The sequence below is a fragment of the Chionomys nivalis genome, chromosome X, assembly GCF_950005125.1.
Source record: "Chionomys nivalis chromosome X, mChiNiv1.1, whole genome shotgun sequence".
NCBI lineage: Eukaryota > Metazoa > Chordata > Mammalia > Rodentia > Cricetidae > Chionomys > Chionomys nivalis.
In genome coordinates, this window is record NC_080112.1 from 134,556,437 (window position 1) to 134,572,708 (window position 16,272).

Here is a 16,272-nt window from a genome sequence, read left to right on the forward strand (position 1 = left end):
TGTTAGCGGCCAAGATGTCTGGCTACGAAGACAGAAACCAGACAAAAACATTCACACAGCACCAGCAACAGAGAGACAGATGCTTTTGTGAAACGGGACTAGATGAGTTAGGTAAGTTAAAAACTGCTTTAATGAGGAGTAAAATTCAGATCTCCTGAGTGCCAGACAAAACAGTTCCAGAACTTTTAAAGATTATTGGAGGCACTATGATAGGACCTCAACAATAAGGTAGCTAGATTAAGCACTATAAATGTAGAAGGGGGTTAGAATTACAAGAAAATGTTTGGAAAAGTAAAGGAAGTAATATTGAGATAAATGTACAGATAAAAAAACAAGCTCATTAAATGTTCCATCTGAAGCTAGAAATAAGGTATTATACCAAATCAATACACAAGGACTCTGAGACACAGGATGCATGCCCCAGGTCATGTAGCCAGTGATCGAGCTAGGATTCTAATCCAACTTAAACTTTCCCATTACACTATATATCTACTAAGACACATACCAGTCAGTATTTCTTTATTAATGTATACTTTAAGAAAATACCATAGACTTCATTAAGGACTATGCTTAGTGAGGAAAATGGAATGAGCTGGAAGGTGGGGCTGAGTGGAACCCTTTAGCTCTAGAATAAACCTTTTTTGTGGTCAACCAATTCTTGGCTCAGTTCTTTAACTACAGTCATGAACCACTTAATGACTGGCACATTCTGAGAAAAACAATATTAGGTGATTTCATCATTGCATAAATATCATAGAGTATACTGACAAACACTTAGATCATATAGTTTACTACACGTGCAGGCTGTGTGGTACATTTTGGTCAATAAGAGGCAAAATACAATATGATACCACAGTATATGCCATCCGTCGTTGGCCAAAATGTAACTATAAATTACATGGTTATAGTCACTTATTTTCACAGTTTCTCTGCCTGGAAACACGAACTCTCACTTGAAGCTTTTGAAAGTGTTTGGGGTTTAGTTTTTTTGGAGACGGGGTTTCATGTAGCTTAAGTTAGTTAAGTTGTAGTTAAGCTAGCCTTGAACTTGGTAATTACTTCCCTTAGTAGCTGAAGATGAGCTTGAACTTTTGGTCCCCGTGCCTCTTCCTTCCTGGGATTACAGGCATGTACCATCAAACATGGTTTACTACTTACAAGTTATGTTTCTGACTCACTTTAGTCCCAGCACATAGTAGGCCCACACTAATAATTGCTAATAATAATTAAGGACTTTCTGCTTAATGGCACCCCTTATACTGTACCAATCATTCCTGTGATCTGTATTTCAAAGAAGCTCTATAAATTGCCATCTCTCATTTCCCCTCTCCCCTCACCTACTCTGCACACCATGCCTCCTAACTTCAAGTGAAATGCCACTTGTCAGCCACTCCATTTGGGAACACTAAGAATGAAGCTGTGAGAAAAGCACTTACATACTCAAAAAAACATAGAACAGATATTGCTTCTAGCAGAACCAAGACGCTTTGGCTGTTAGCTCCACGTACAGAGACTCACCATGGTTTATGTCTGCACGGTGCTTTCTGGCTACAAAGCACTTGGGCAAGTTGGCCAGGTTTATTTACTCTGCTCCTTACAGTTACTCTGTGAGGTGGGAGGGAAGGCACCTATACCACTTTATAGATGAGGAAGCTGAATCACAAAGAGGTCACGTCAGTAACCGGAAGTGGGGCCCAAGGCTTTCTTAGTTAGGATTCTCCTCCCCTATTTTCTGGAGCCTATGTTGAGGAGGTCGGGAGGAGGCACACTGAGTATCTTTAGCCTGAGATTCACACCAGTGGCCTACAGGCTGGATGTTACCTGGCAGTGCTCCACTTCGTCAGGCAGGACATGGATGACTGACTTGCGTCCTCCATGGGCTCCAAAAAGATCGAGTTCGTCAATTGCCTCAAGTGCTGCCTACAAAAATGGGTAAGAATTACTGGTCTTTTTAATAAACACACATGCATCCTAACTTGGCACTCCCTTTTCATTATGCAATCTAACATACACATTTCTGCTAATGGCGATGAAGAATGTCTTTAAAATCTATCTAGAGTCCTATCGCCACGGTCACTCTTCATTTTCAGTAGCTCATAGCTTTGCAGGATGACACTGTTCATTCTATGAATAAGAAAGAAAACAGGAAAACATTTCCTCATATGAAAGTGATATTCTATCAAAAGACAGAAAATTAACAAGACGCTAACATCATGTGTGGGGGCAGAAAAAATTAACTCAAGACTGGCTTTCCGTTTACCTATTTTTGCAGTTAACCCACCTCATGGCTAATTGAGAAAGTTAATTAGGTTTTCAGGAAAAAGTACATTTTCTGTCAGTTTGCTGTATTGGAGCATATCCATTGTTGCTTTTAAAACTGTGACTCTGGAACCTTCATGCTGTCTAAGTAGTTCATGCCTACGTTGAGAAGGAGGAGGGAAGGCTGCACACTGAATGTCTTTAGCAAGAGATTCACACCAGAGGCCTACAGGGGGAATGTGCCCCAGAGGTCCACTGTTCAGTTTTAAGAGTTCTCCCAACCCATTTTGTCTTCTGTTTCCATTCTTCTTGTCTCCATCTCTGTCCTGTCTTATGTCATTGCCTCTCTTCTCTTTTTCCTTTTTAGAACAGGGCCTCACTGTGCTGCCCAGATTGGCCCCAAACTCCTGGGTTCAAGTCACCATCCTGCTTCAAAGTTGGAATTAGAGGCACACATTACAGTGCTGGCTCGAAGACCATTTTTTAAAACTGAGTTTTAGTTGAAATACTTTCAAGGAAAGATCACAGCATCCCCAGTATCCCTCTTGCCCTGTTCTCTTTTTCTCTGGCCAGCTTTACTGATTATTGTTACTTCTCTGACCTTGTAGACTTGAAGCTGTGCATCTCACCTACAAAATCCTCCTGTTATTTAACCTTCGCCATGGCCTAGAGAGGAAGACTGGCCATCACTAACACAGCTGAACAGCAAGGCTTGAACCCGTGGGTGACACATCAAATAGTAAGGGTGGAACAACTTAGTTTCTGTCACATTCAGACTGCAGTGTTGGAGATCTATCTTCCTGACCTTTAACTTCACTTGGCTGGGCTACAGGTGCTACTTGGATTTCATATATTTGCTGCTGACTTTCGAAAGAAAAGAACTAATCATATTAAATTCAAATTCCTGAAGAAGAGAAGCCGACAAAAAGTCAACACACACAGAAGGGAGAAGAGGACTGTCACCTTGGCCATTCCCACAGAGCTTGCGTTCAGTTCTGGAATGCCCTGATTAGTCTTATCTCCACGTTCCCACATTCCATAATCCTGTGGAGAAAAAGGCAGCTATCAGAGGTGGGAGGTACATAAGAAATACTATGGAAAAGCAATTTCTTTCTGCTAGCACAAACACAATGAAACAGGAGGATGGCTTCTCAAAGGCTTTGTGGTTGTATATATTCATTCTGCTCTTGCTCAAGTTCAGCTCAGGAGGCCTCTGTACAGAATTTTAGAAGAAAATACTCAAGTGGAACAAAAGAACACACAAAGACACTCTGAAGCCTTATTTCTAAATGGCATTAATTTGTAACAAACTCAATTTGCAGTGAACATATATATTTTACTTATCTTAAAATCAAAGTGTTGCCTTTCTATTTGGTCAATGCCTTTGAACTTATTTAAAACAATTTCAAAAACTATTTTTAGCATTACCTCTGTCTAAAGAAAATGTTCATCAAGGAACTAAAGCCGTTGTCGAAAATAACTCACTGAACACACAAGGTGTTAAAGACCCATTCATACAAATTAATTCAGAAGACTCAATACATATACACCTATCTCTGGTGATTCATATTTTTATTAAAAAACCCAACTGTCACATGTTGATTCAAAATACTGCATACACTACTGAAAGAGCAAAAACCTAACAAGATTCAACATGACTGCCTAAACATGACACCACGAGCAAATAAGACACCAACAGACATGTACAAGGAAAGAGGAAATGTTCATGAAGCCTCAACCATCGAAAGACTACAGGCAACTAAGGAATACTGGCAGCGGGAGTAATAGTTTTCCCCAAGGAGGAGCACACCAATTGGTTATCTGACACCAAATAGTCCTGAAAACATATGTATATATGTATGTATGCATATATGTGTGTGTGTATGTATGTATACACACACATAACATAGAGACTGACTAGATTATATTTAGATATTTAATGAAAAAAGGCCATGAATTTGAAGGAAAGCAAGGGGGTATATGGGAAGGTTGGGAAGGAGGAAATGACATAATTATATTATACTCTCAAAAAAATTAAAAGAGCAGGGTTGATGCCAAAATATCAGTTTTTATTTTTACTGTCCAAAGAAGAATGATGGACATAGTGGCTCTTACTATGTGAAGTCATGAAAATTGAAAATTAGAACTAATGACATGGATTCAGGGGTGGAAAGACTTCAGAAATATGAAAACAACCAGGTATAGCACTCATGCCTGTAATCCCAGTACCTAGAAGGTAGAGGCAGAATTGCTGAGTTTGAGGTCATCCTGCCTAAAAAAAAAAAACCAAAACCTTAAAAAAGTAAAAATAAAAAAAGAACAAACAAAAACCAAACCAAAACAAAACAAGGAAGAACATTTATAAATGTAAACACAGAAACCTAGATATACCAGGGTCATTATAGACCCTTGTTGGGAGCTGTGAACCCCCAGATCCTGAATTTCTTGTAAACAACATGTTGTGCTTGCAGCTGCTCTGAGCGGAGACCCTCAGGAGTTCCTGATGGCAGGGGAGTGCTTTCTGGTGGGTTTGGCTGGGGCATGGCTATCAGTTAAGGATGCCTATACAAGCTGCCCCTGGACACAATAAAGGGGGCATTCTTGTTTCAAGGATGACCTGTGTCTCTGTTTGTGTGTCTTTGTGTATTTAAATCTCCAGGCCCTTGCCCAGCTTGCGAATGGTCCTGTAGTACAGGCGCCGCAATACAGGAGTAGTACAGACACCGCAACACAGGAATAGTACAGACACCGCAATACAGGAGTAGTACAGGCACCACAATACAGGAGTAGTACAGGCGCCGCAACACAGGAGTAGTACAGACACCGCAATACAGGAGTACTACAGACGCCGCAACACAGGAGTAGTACAGACACCGCAATACAGGAGTACTACAGACACCGCAATACAGGAGTACTACAGGCACCGCAACACAGGAGTAGTACAGGCACCGCAACACAGGAGTAGTACAGGCACCGCAACACAGGAGTACTACAGGCACCGCAACACAGGAGTACTACAGGCACCGCAACACAGGAGTAGTACAGGCACCGCAATACAGGAGTAGTACAGGCACCGCAACACAGGAGTAGTACAGGCACCGCAATACAGGAGTAGTACAGGCACCGCAACACAGGAGTAGTACAGGCACCGCAATACAGGAGTAGTACAGGCACCGCAATACAGGAGTAGTACAGGCACCGCAACACAGGAGTAGTACAGACACCGCAACACAGGAGTAGTACAGGCACCGCAACACAGGAGTACTACAGACACCGCAACACAGGAGTACTACAGGCACCGCAACACAGGAGTAGTACAGGCACCGCAACACAGGAGTAGTACAGGCACCGCAACACAGGAGTAGTACAGGCACCGCAACACAGGAGTAGTACAGACACCGCAATACAGGAGTAGTACAGGCACCGCAATACAGGAGTAGTACAGGCACCGCAATACAGGAGTAGTACAGGCACCGCAACACAGGAGTAGTACAGACACCACAACACAGGAGTAGTACAGGCGCCGCAATACAGGAGTAGTACAGACACCACAATACAGGAGTAGTACAGACGCCGCAAACACCGCAACACAGGAGTAGTACAGGCACCGCAACACAGGAGTAGTACAGACACCGCAACACAGGAGTAGTACAGGCGCCGCAATACAGGAGTAGTACAGACACCGCAACACAGGAGTAGTACAGGCACCGCAACACAGGAGTAGTACAGACACCGCAACACAGGAGTAGTACAGGCGCCGCAATACAGGAGTAGTACAGGCGCCGCAATATAGGAGTAGTATGTACTGTCACATTGTACAGGCGGGTGGTACAGACCCTGACCTGCAAGCAGGCCTTGTAGGTAGACCCACGTGTCTTTTCTCATACCTGCTAATATTCGACATGCCAATCTAGCAGCTAGAAAACTCACCCTTGAAGACTGTGTGATGCGTTCAGCCTCCATTTCAGATAACTATTGAGCACTAGTTTCTTCCCTAGCAGATCCAGTTAATGATTCTCTGCATGGCCATAACTGCTAGAGTCTGGCCTCCACCTTCAGCATGCCAGCAAGTCGACAAGACACTCCACTATTTCCAGTGTCAATTTTCACCTGGGCCTTTACTCCGCACCCTCTACACCAAATGCTCCCAACCTCTGCTCTCCCTAAATCACACCTTCCCCGTCCCAGCCTGTTCCTGTTGATCACTCCACTATTCCTGCACTCAAATGCCTGTTCTCTCCCTTTCTTATGGAAACCCTACTTATCTCCCAAGGTCTACCTGAAAGCATACCTTCCCCACAAAAATCTCCTTAAGTTTCTTTAGACAGGTCTGTCAACTTTGATGCTATTGACATTCTGAGACAGGTAAGTCTAGACATAGGGTTGATGTGAACTCATTTCATGTTTATACGGATAGCGTGGCCTTCTCTGCCTGTGGGCTGATGGTGTAAATAAACCCCATGGTGCCCCAGTTCCCATTGAGGCATCAACATGGCTCCTTTTGTAGCCCAATGTAGGCCAGCTCATACATATCCTACAGGAGATTTTAAGACATTACTGAATACAGTAATGTATTCAGACAGAGTGTGTGGTACATTCCAAAATGAAATCCATATCCCAGGACAAAAACTAAATACTTTGCACACAAAGGTGACACATTCTGACAGCTCTAGTTTCACTAACGTTCTAGTGAGCCATAAATAGCTGCTTTCACAAAATTGGATGATTTTATTTGATTTTTTGACAACTAGGAAAAAGACTACCAGCATGGGTACTTACAGCAACTTTATATGCAGCTTCTATGTAAAAGACAAGATTCTGTATGAAGGCCACTTCATCGAGGGTGAAAATAATACGCAAGCCTAATAAAGAAAAGTGATACCGTGAAGACAGTTGCCAGTTATACACAAGCATTTTGCTAGCACATAAGTCTTTTGATCCTATCTTTCCTTTTCTTATTGGGCACCAAAGTAACTCTGAAGTAAGTCCTTCACAAAGTGAGGGGGGCTCCATCACTATGGGAAGAAAGTTCAGAGGTAAGGCATGGGTTCTCTGGAACATGTTATGTTTGTGCAGAGAAGATTCCAACAAAGCAAAGATTGGAGTCTAGAAGTATCATTCCCTAGCCTTGAGTGAGCCAAAGGAAAACCTGCACCTGCCCAGGTAGAGGCTAACTTCTGTCTATAGGTGTCAGCCTGGACCCCTGCATTCCCTGCCCTAGCAAGACACAGATGCACAAGACCCCACAGGGAAGTACGCTTTTCCTCTGTATAATCTACTAGTCATAACACTTGGTATGTTCTCAGTGTGTCCCTCTGAAATTCAGTGTTACTAATGTGACAGTCCTAAGATGCGGGGCCTATAAGAGTTTAGACCACGGATAAATGAGGGCCCTCGGGAAAGAGGCCACACACAGCATTCAGTCTTAAACCATCTGCCGTGTAAAGACAAAGCCTTCTACTTCTTCAGGGGAGGCAGTTCTCACCAGACAGCTCAACTTGTTGGTACATTAATCTTGGACTTTTCAGCCTCTAGAGTTGTGAGAAAAGAAACTTCTATACTGTTTGAATTCCCCCGTCTTGGGTATTTTGTTATCACAGTACAAATGGACATTACCCCCTTTACTTTCTGAAATGCCATTTGAATGTCCATGGCTCACCTGAGGCTGTCATCTGGGCCAGGAACAGGAGGAAGAGGGAGGTGGCATCCATCTGGAGGTGGCCCCACTGGTCATCACCCACCACGGTACTGCAAGTAGCAGTGTTATACTTGGCGTGCAGACTGTCCTTGGTGCTCTGAGTGTGCTTGAACTTCTCCACTTTGTCCACCTGAGGACGAAGGCAAGCTGGGTTCACATAACTGTACAGGTTCCTAGCTGGCAGACGGCATATCTAGGGATAATCACTGAATCTTCTAGACCTCACATGTGACACCTCTGGGAGCCAGGAGGATGGGCAGTGGTTGCTGATGAGCACTGCACACAGGGGCCATGATGGAGCTTCTTCCCACTCACTCAATGGAAATACCTCAGCCCAGGGATCATAGGGGAGGCTCAGGTCAAAGGTATCCTTGTCAAAAGACTCCCCAGCAGGGGCAAATGGTACGTTCTCAAGGACATAGGGAAGGAAGGAAAAGAACCTGTCTAAATGCCAACTTCTCTTTTCTTAACATCGCAAAGAAAAAAAAGAGTGCAATGTCTTTGGTTATTCCAACTAAGGATGGGGTGGGAGCACATGACCCTCTGAACTGGTACAGATCCTAGTAGAAGGTTCTGTGTATAAACATTATAATAAATTGTTTCATTTGCCTTACACTGAAGATGTAAGTAAATAACAATGCCAACTTTAAAACACGAATTACATTTATTGATCTTCTGTGTGTATGTGTGCAGGCAGGCATGTGGGCGAGGGCAGAGGCCAACTAGTATGTGGGTGCTGGCACTGAACTCAGGTCTTCAGGATTAGTGATGACTGATTCATTTAGCTGGCCCCAATAATGACAAATTTTCACAACGGAAGCACTTGACCTGAAATGACAACACCCAGAATAAAAAATAAGTAGTGCATGGGTTTCTCTGAGTGCTTTTAATATCATTTTTTCTTAATTGAAAAAAAGACATATTCTCCTTTTATACACATAAATCTTTGAAAGAGGACTTTCAGAACTGTCCTTTGAAACTATGCTTCCTGAGCACAATAAAAATTATTGAGGGTGATTTTAGAAAAAGAAAGTAAGCAAAAAATATTTCTGTTTTTTCTTGAGAGAGTTCCAAATGTAAGATGCCATCCCAATTAAAGTGACGCAAATGCACACTCCAGTGCTCCGGAGGTCCCAGTCTGTCACGTCCCACCTACCTGTCTCATCATGCACTGCAGGAGACCTCGCATCAGCTTCACCACGTTCTGTGGAAATAAAGCGGCATCAGGAACAAGGCTTCAAGAAACCGATTACTCAGACATGGCCAAAAAGCCAGTGTTGTCTGGCAATATTCCAAAAATGGCAGATCCTATACAAAAGTATTCTGATTGATCACATTATTGAGACTTTTCTACTCCATCACAAAATAAATGTTTTGACAAAGTGATTTATCTCAAATAAAAGGGTTGGAGCAGATGCATCTTTGGGCTCTGACATTTTTATGAGCTTTGTAATCTGGAACTCTATGGTACATTTCTTAGTAATTTATTTTTGTTACACAAAGGACGAATTAAGCCTGCCATGCCTGTCCAAAAGTAATGATACTTTGCCAAAGGAGCCATTTGTGACACCATTATTGGATCATTGAGCAAAGTTCTTACAAAATATAAGTGGTATCCAAGATTTTTTAATAATATTGCAACCGATTACTATCACTATCATTAGCATTCCAAATCATAATAATGTGGCCGGGCAGTGGTGGCGCACGCCTTTAATTCCAGCACTTGGGAGGCGGAGGCAGGTGGATCTCTGAGTTCGAGGCCAGCCTGGTCTATAGACCTAATGACAATAATACTACATTAATTAATTAAATACTCTATCCAGACACTGTGAAAAACATTTTATTTATATTATTTTGAATTCCAGCACCAGCTTTATAAGGTGGGTAGCATTTTCACCCCAGTCTCTACATGAGGAACCTGAGCCTGAAGCAGATGAAGCAACATTTCTCAACTCTCTGTGATGACAAGGGGCGTAGAAAAACAGAACCTAGATAATCGGATATCATGGACTAAAAGAAGTTTCTACTTACAGGCATGGGTGTATCATGGCACACACTACACCTTACAGGGGGCAGCAGAGTAAAGGGGCCTGAGAGTTCATGGCCAGGGAAAAGTCTGGAAGTCAGACCCTTCCTCCTCTAAAATTCTAGGATCCTAGAAGATAATTCCATTTTTTGTTACAAAATCTGTTGGGGAAGAAGATGTTACCTCAAATATAGTTAGCACTGTTATAATGGTTAACTGTACACAGCATACACGTTTGTCAACTGACTTCCTCTCAAACTAGGAAAAGCTATTTCCCATGAAAAGAAATGAGTGACTTCCAACTTGGACTGATACTGCCAATCACCAGTCGTGGGGAAGCACCTAGAAATGTGGGGTGGGGTATTCTAATCAGAACAATGACAGAGGTGGGGATTATTGGAACTTAATGATCAGGTTAGAATCCCGAAATATCCCCAAATGCACAAGACAATCTTAATCAAGCCCCAAGTGCCCCTTAAATAAATATTATTCAAAGATGCCCAGTGATTATTATTTTTCATAATCAAGGGTGATATTTCCATTAGTATTTACTTATTTAGTATCACTATGAAGCCTTGGATGGTCTGGAACTCACTATGTAGACCAGGCTGGCTTCAAACTCAGAGATATAGCTGCCTCTGTCTTCTGAGTAGTGGGATTAAAGATGTGTGCCACTATGCCTAGTCCCAGCTTTTAGTTTATTAACCACACATCAAATAGTAAAAGACATTAAGTATGAAACATTATGGTCTGTTTGAGTTTCAGTAAAGGAACAGAAAATTTAATCAACCTTAGTGATTGTGTGCGTGTGCGTGCCTGTGTGCATGCGTGTGTGTGTGTGTGTGTGGTGTGTGTGCATGTATGTATGATGGGAGAGTTGCAAGATACTCGACATAAAATTATTATACCAGCAAATAACTGATGCACTCATCTATCCCTCTTTCTGGAGGAGCAGCCAGTGACTGCTATTTGTAATTTTAAAAAACTTTATATGCTTCAAAAACTGAGTGATTTCATCACCTCACACTGAGTAAGCCCTGGTCAAATCCAAGCTTTGCTCCCAGAGATAAGCTTCCTTTCTGAGCTTTCCCACAGTTATCAAATTTTCTTCATGCTGCTTATCACTCATGCCCATTTGGGTTACTATAAACAAGCAACAACTGGGCCCAATCATCCACTAGCTATGAAGGCTGCCCAAGGATGTATGAATTAAAGATAAATCCTAGGACATTTGGTACGGTGTGTGCTTATCTTGTGTGAGGCCCCAAGTTCAGTCCCCATCCCCTAAATTCCGTCTGTATAAAGATAAATCTCAAATGTTCTCATGCCAGGACGATTATACTTTTCCATTTCAGGGCTCCTTACCTAAACACTAGTACTCAAAACATTTGGAAAATATTTGTCCAGTACTGGAGATTAAACCCAAGGCTGCTAGCATGCCAGGTAAGCATTTTAGCACTGGGTTACATCCTTCCTCTGAGTTTGGAAACCTTCGTTGAGCTATACGGCAAATAACATAGGCACAAAATTTAAATAATGCTCAGATCTAAAGGGTGAGTATGAAAGAGTAAGACTCACTTCCTGGAGAACGGTACAAAGTAGAAAGGCATTTTTAAAGGCCGTTTAAGAACTGTTTTAAGCAATGGCAATGGCATTTAGATAATATTCTTTGGAATATAACCACCCACCCTAAAAAGCACATGCTTTGGGATGTCTAGCTCCGATACATTGGATTTTTTCTCATTTGGTGGCCAGGGTGAAGAGTTGGTAAATGTGGTGGATAGTCATGCATCGACTCTTCACAAATAATCATACCATGAGAGAGAAATGTAACCAGGTAGGCATATTAACATGTTGGGGGTAGAAATTTGGATGGTTTTGTTTTCCATTTAATGTGCTGTGTGATGTTATTGTTTTATCTCAAACACAAAGATAAACGTGAGGTGCAACCATCTGAATGTCTTCACAAAGTATGCTGTTGCAGAAATGAAAGACTGCACCCTGTTATGCACATACAATGATTTGCTCATCGGTTTTCTAGTTCAAGAGAAGGTAACTGAGCAGACAAGACCCTGATGTCAGTCACAATTACCTGTTCCAATTCATAGGCCTTTGCTTTATCCTCATCACGGTCAGCATTCTTGCGGTAGGCCATGCCCAGGCCCCAAACAGCCAGGATGCTGTAGATATTGTCCCGTACCCAGGCATCCTTCTGGTCATGGCTGGCTGATAACAGCCCAGTGACTGGGTTCTAATTAGAGAAGAGACACAAAAATGCTTGGCATCCATCACCCTTCCCAAATCTCCTATACAATTAATGTTTCCCTGTGCAGGTGGATGGGGACTCAAGAACAAAGAGATAAGAGAGACCCGAGTTCCTATTCTCTGTATCTTAGATGCCTTGCTCGTGTAATTAGGAGATGAGATAAGAAAACCTCTAAGGAACATTCTAATTCTTATGTTCTTCTTCAAACCTTTAGACCAGACCAAACTGTTGTAATGTCTAAAAGAGAAGAAACACCAAACAGAAAAAGTCTACCAGGCTTTAGCAATCTGCGAACTACAGGCTTCATGTCTTTTTGGCCTTCACGTTTCTAATCAGTTGATAAGGCACTGAGCCCGGGAACAAAATTCAGGGCCCTGATCCATCTCCTAGCTCTATGAGGTCAGAAAAGCTACCAGCCTTGTCTGGACCTCAGCTACCATGTCTGCAATCCAGATAATTCATTCATTTGACCAGAAGAAGCTATGTAGGAGGGCATATGGAAGCCTCATTAGATGTGATATCACAGATGTGTTCGAGAAAATCAGCAGAGTCAACAAAAAGGTTTGGACCTTCTCATGAAAAGTTACACACAATGTTCATAACAGCATTGTTCATAATGCTAAAAAGTAGAAGTGGCAAGTTATCTATCAACTGACAAAAGAAAAAAACATTTTTCTGCTTTTTTCTTAAAAAATTATTTTATGTGTATGTGTGCTTTGCCTGCATGTATGTATGTATACCATGTGCACACCTGGTACCCATGGAGGTCAGAAGAGAGTGCTAGATTTCCTAAAACTGGAGTTAAAGATGGTTACAAATCATGTGGGTGCTGGGAACTGAACCTGGGTCCTCTATAAGAGCAAGTGTTCTTAACCACTAAGCCACTCAGCCTGGTTTTCTCTTTTCTTTGTAAAGGACATTAAAGTTAATTGGGGTGATGGATGAACAACTCCACGAATATACTAAAAAGCAATTGTGTTCTTTAAATAAACAGATTCTATAGTACCCAAACAATGTCAATAAAGCTATTTACATATTTGGGGTTACCAGGAATTGAAACTGGAGCATCTTTCATGTTAGGCAGATATTCTACCATCAAACTATATCCCTAGTCCAATATTTTTAAAGCCAACCCTAATAAACACTCTGAGCCCATAAATAAAATGGTTAAGAAGAGTCACATGAAGTTGGCTGACTTCTGAATATATACAAAGAAATATGTATATAATAAAATATACTTCCACAATTAGAACCTTGCCACCTTAAAAAAATATCTTACTTGCCAGTTTACTACATTACCTGTACTCTTCCTACCCACTGGCTTTTGTGAGCCACCCAGACGGGTCTATGTCTTTAGAGGCCCGGGGTCTTTTTTTCCCCTTTTTTTATTACTTTATAAATAATACCAATCAAAATTCCCACTTCCTCCCCCACCCTCCCTTACCCTACCCCCTCCAGTATTAAGAGGGCAAGGCACCCTGCCCTGTGGGAAGTCCAAGGCCCTCTCCCCTACATCCAGGCTTAGGAAGGTATGCATGCAAAGAGAATAGGATCCCAAAAAGCCAGTACATGCAGCAGAGACAAATCCCAGTGCCATTATCATTGGCTTCTCAGTCGGCCCCAATTGTGAACCACATTCAGAGGGTCCAGTTTGATCACATGCTTGTTCATTCCCAGTCCAGCTGGAGTTGGTGAGCTCCCATTAGCTCAGGCACACTGTTTCAGTGGGTGAACCAACCCCTCGTGGTTCTGACTTCCTTGCTCATATTCTCCCTCCTTCTGCTCTTCAACTGGACCTTGGGAGCTCAGTCCAGTGCTCCCATGTGGGTCTCTGTCTCTATCTCCATCCGTTGCCGGTGAAGGTTCTATGGTGATATTCAGGATAGTCATCAGTCTGACTACAGGACAAGGCCAGTTTGAGCACCCTCTCCTCCACTGTCCAGGGTCCTACCTGGGGTCATCCTGTAGACTCCTGGGAACCCCTCCAGAGCCAAGCCACTTGCCAACCCCAAAACGGCTCCCTCAATTAAGATATCTCCTTCCCTACTCCCATACTGTCCTTCCTCCATCTCAACTATCCCACTCCCTCAAGGTCCCCCTAACCCTCTCCTTCTTCCTTCTCTCCCCTTCCCACTACTCCCCCCACCCCCATGCTCCCAACTTTTGGAAACTGGAAGCAGACAAGATCATCGAGGCCTGGGGTCTTTACTTGACACTAATATGAAAATGGAGGGATGGGGGTGGTCATTCTGCAAGTTAAAAATTGCACAGCTCAATGGTGCAGTGCTTGGCTGGCATGCATGAGGCCCTGGGTTCAGTCTAAGCATAAAACAAAACAACAACCATTATTCAGCGGGCACTATATTATTTATGGTAAGAGTCATGAAAAATTCCACTGGGTAATTTTGAAAGGACACTGCCAAAGTTACTAGGTTGAAAAAAAAAATCAACAATGTTTTATATGGTCTCACACAAGAAACTAAGTATCTGACTTTATCTTTTAACTAATCTATACTCTCTATACAAATATCTGAAACTCAACAGATACCACCTGCAGGAACAACAACAGTCAATGTACTAAAATCGTTCTCCAGTCAGCAACTACAAATCAATGGCTTTAAAGTCAATGAAAGTCCACAGAAAATTGGGGTGTTATTGCATTTAACAAAAAGAATACTTTCTGCCGGGCGGTGGTGGCGCACGCCTTTAATCCTAGCGCTTGGGAGGCAGAGGCAGGCGGATCTCTGTGAGTTCGAGACCAGCCTGGTCTACAAGAGCTAGTTCCAGGACAGGCTCCAAAACCACAGAGAAACCCTGTCTCGAAAAACCAAAAAAAAAAAAAAAAAAAAAAAAAGAATACTTTCTGACTTGCTTACTGCTTCAGATCTATAAAATAGAATGTGTTATGCAACAGAAGATGCAGGAATTTCCACTCGGTCTCAAAGGGCTCAAAGGGTTAAGTGTTATTGCTATAGGGGATTGTTAGGCCTAAAAGAATCACTATTCCCGAACATTACACACTTAGCATTTGCAGTTGTATCTGTTCTGAGGCCTGTTGGGTATGCTTGGGACAGGAAAACATCAGGAGATCCTAAGAAACCAACCTGTTCCTGGCATGGCCAACCAACCTTGAGTCTAAAACAGCTTTCCAAGGGCACAGGAGTGACAGCTTACACAGTGTCAAGCGTGGTTTAGATTATGAAACATCACTGTCATGTGAACTGAAAGTTCTCTTTTATTCTGCTTAGTTAATCTCCACCTTAGCTCATCTTCACCTAAGACTAGACTGTCTGTGCCCCTCATTCAACTACAGAGAACCAGGAAGGGTGTTTTGGGGATCCTTACACTCAAAATTACAGACATCAAACTCATGGAAAACTGGGGTGTTACTGCACGCAACAAAAAGAATACTTTCTGATCTAAATCTATAAAACAGGCAGTGTTATGCAACAAGAAGATGTGGGAATTTCCATTCAGTGTGACTCATAAAAACTGAAATGTCCATAGACTTACAGATACTCTGGTACACCAGGTTCTGCTGTCTGTTCTAATAAAGATGCTCCAGAAGTTTGTCTTTCTGTTCTTCCCTTACTTGGGGATGCTGTCCCATATCCCCTGCATTTCCACCCACTGAGTCTTGTGAGCCACCCAAACAGGTTCATTTCTTCAGCGGTCTGGGGCCTTGGGTTGACACACTGTTATCTCCTCCATGTGGAGGGGTAACTGATGCCAATCTGCCAGCTAACCAAGACAAAGACAAATGCACATCAAAATGAGGAAGGGGACAGATTTGTCTAGATCAAGCTTATTATTTCTGATACGATCACTTTAACTATAAGCTTCTTTTCAGTTAAATTTTGGTGGATGAGAATGTGGGGAGGATCCGGGAGGAATTGGGGGGAGGGGAAACCATAATCAGAATATATTGTATGGGAAAAAATCTATTTCCAATAAAAAAAGGTTTCACTATAACTAAACCCTCATATAATGATGCAGAAATATATAGCTATAATTATATAACTA

The 16,272-nt window shown here is 42.3% G+C and overlaps 1 protein-coding gene across 5 annotated transcripts in view; it reads right to left on the minus strand.

The window, feature by feature from the left end:
- The window catches only part of Phka2 (phosphorylase kinase regulatory subunit alpha 2), a 92,939-nt gene that overhangs the window by 51,766 nt on the left and 24,901 nt on the right, over window positions 1-16,272 (minus strand). For all 5 annotated transcript variants that reach the window (XR_009056453.1, XM_057759112.1, XM_057759111.1 and 2 more), the window contains 6 exons: window positions 12,076-12,234; window positions 9,114-9,161; window positions 7,919-8,087; window positions 7,039-7,121; window positions 3,223-3,303; window positions 1,822-1,920 (listed from right to left, as the gene is read on the minus strand). Coding sequence is in view for 4 of the 5 variants with exons in the window: in XM_057759112.1 (XP_057615095.1) it covers window positions 1,822-1,920; window positions 3,223-3,303; window positions 7,039-7,121; window positions 7,919-8,087; window positions 9,114-9,161; window positions 12,076-12,234 (639 nt within the window). In the remaining variant the exon portion in view is untranslated. The remainder of the gene's footprint in view (window positions 1-1,821; window positions 1,921-3,222; window positions 3,304-7,038; window positions 7,122-7,918; window positions 8,088-9,113; window positions 9,162-12,075; window positions 12,235-16,272) is intronic.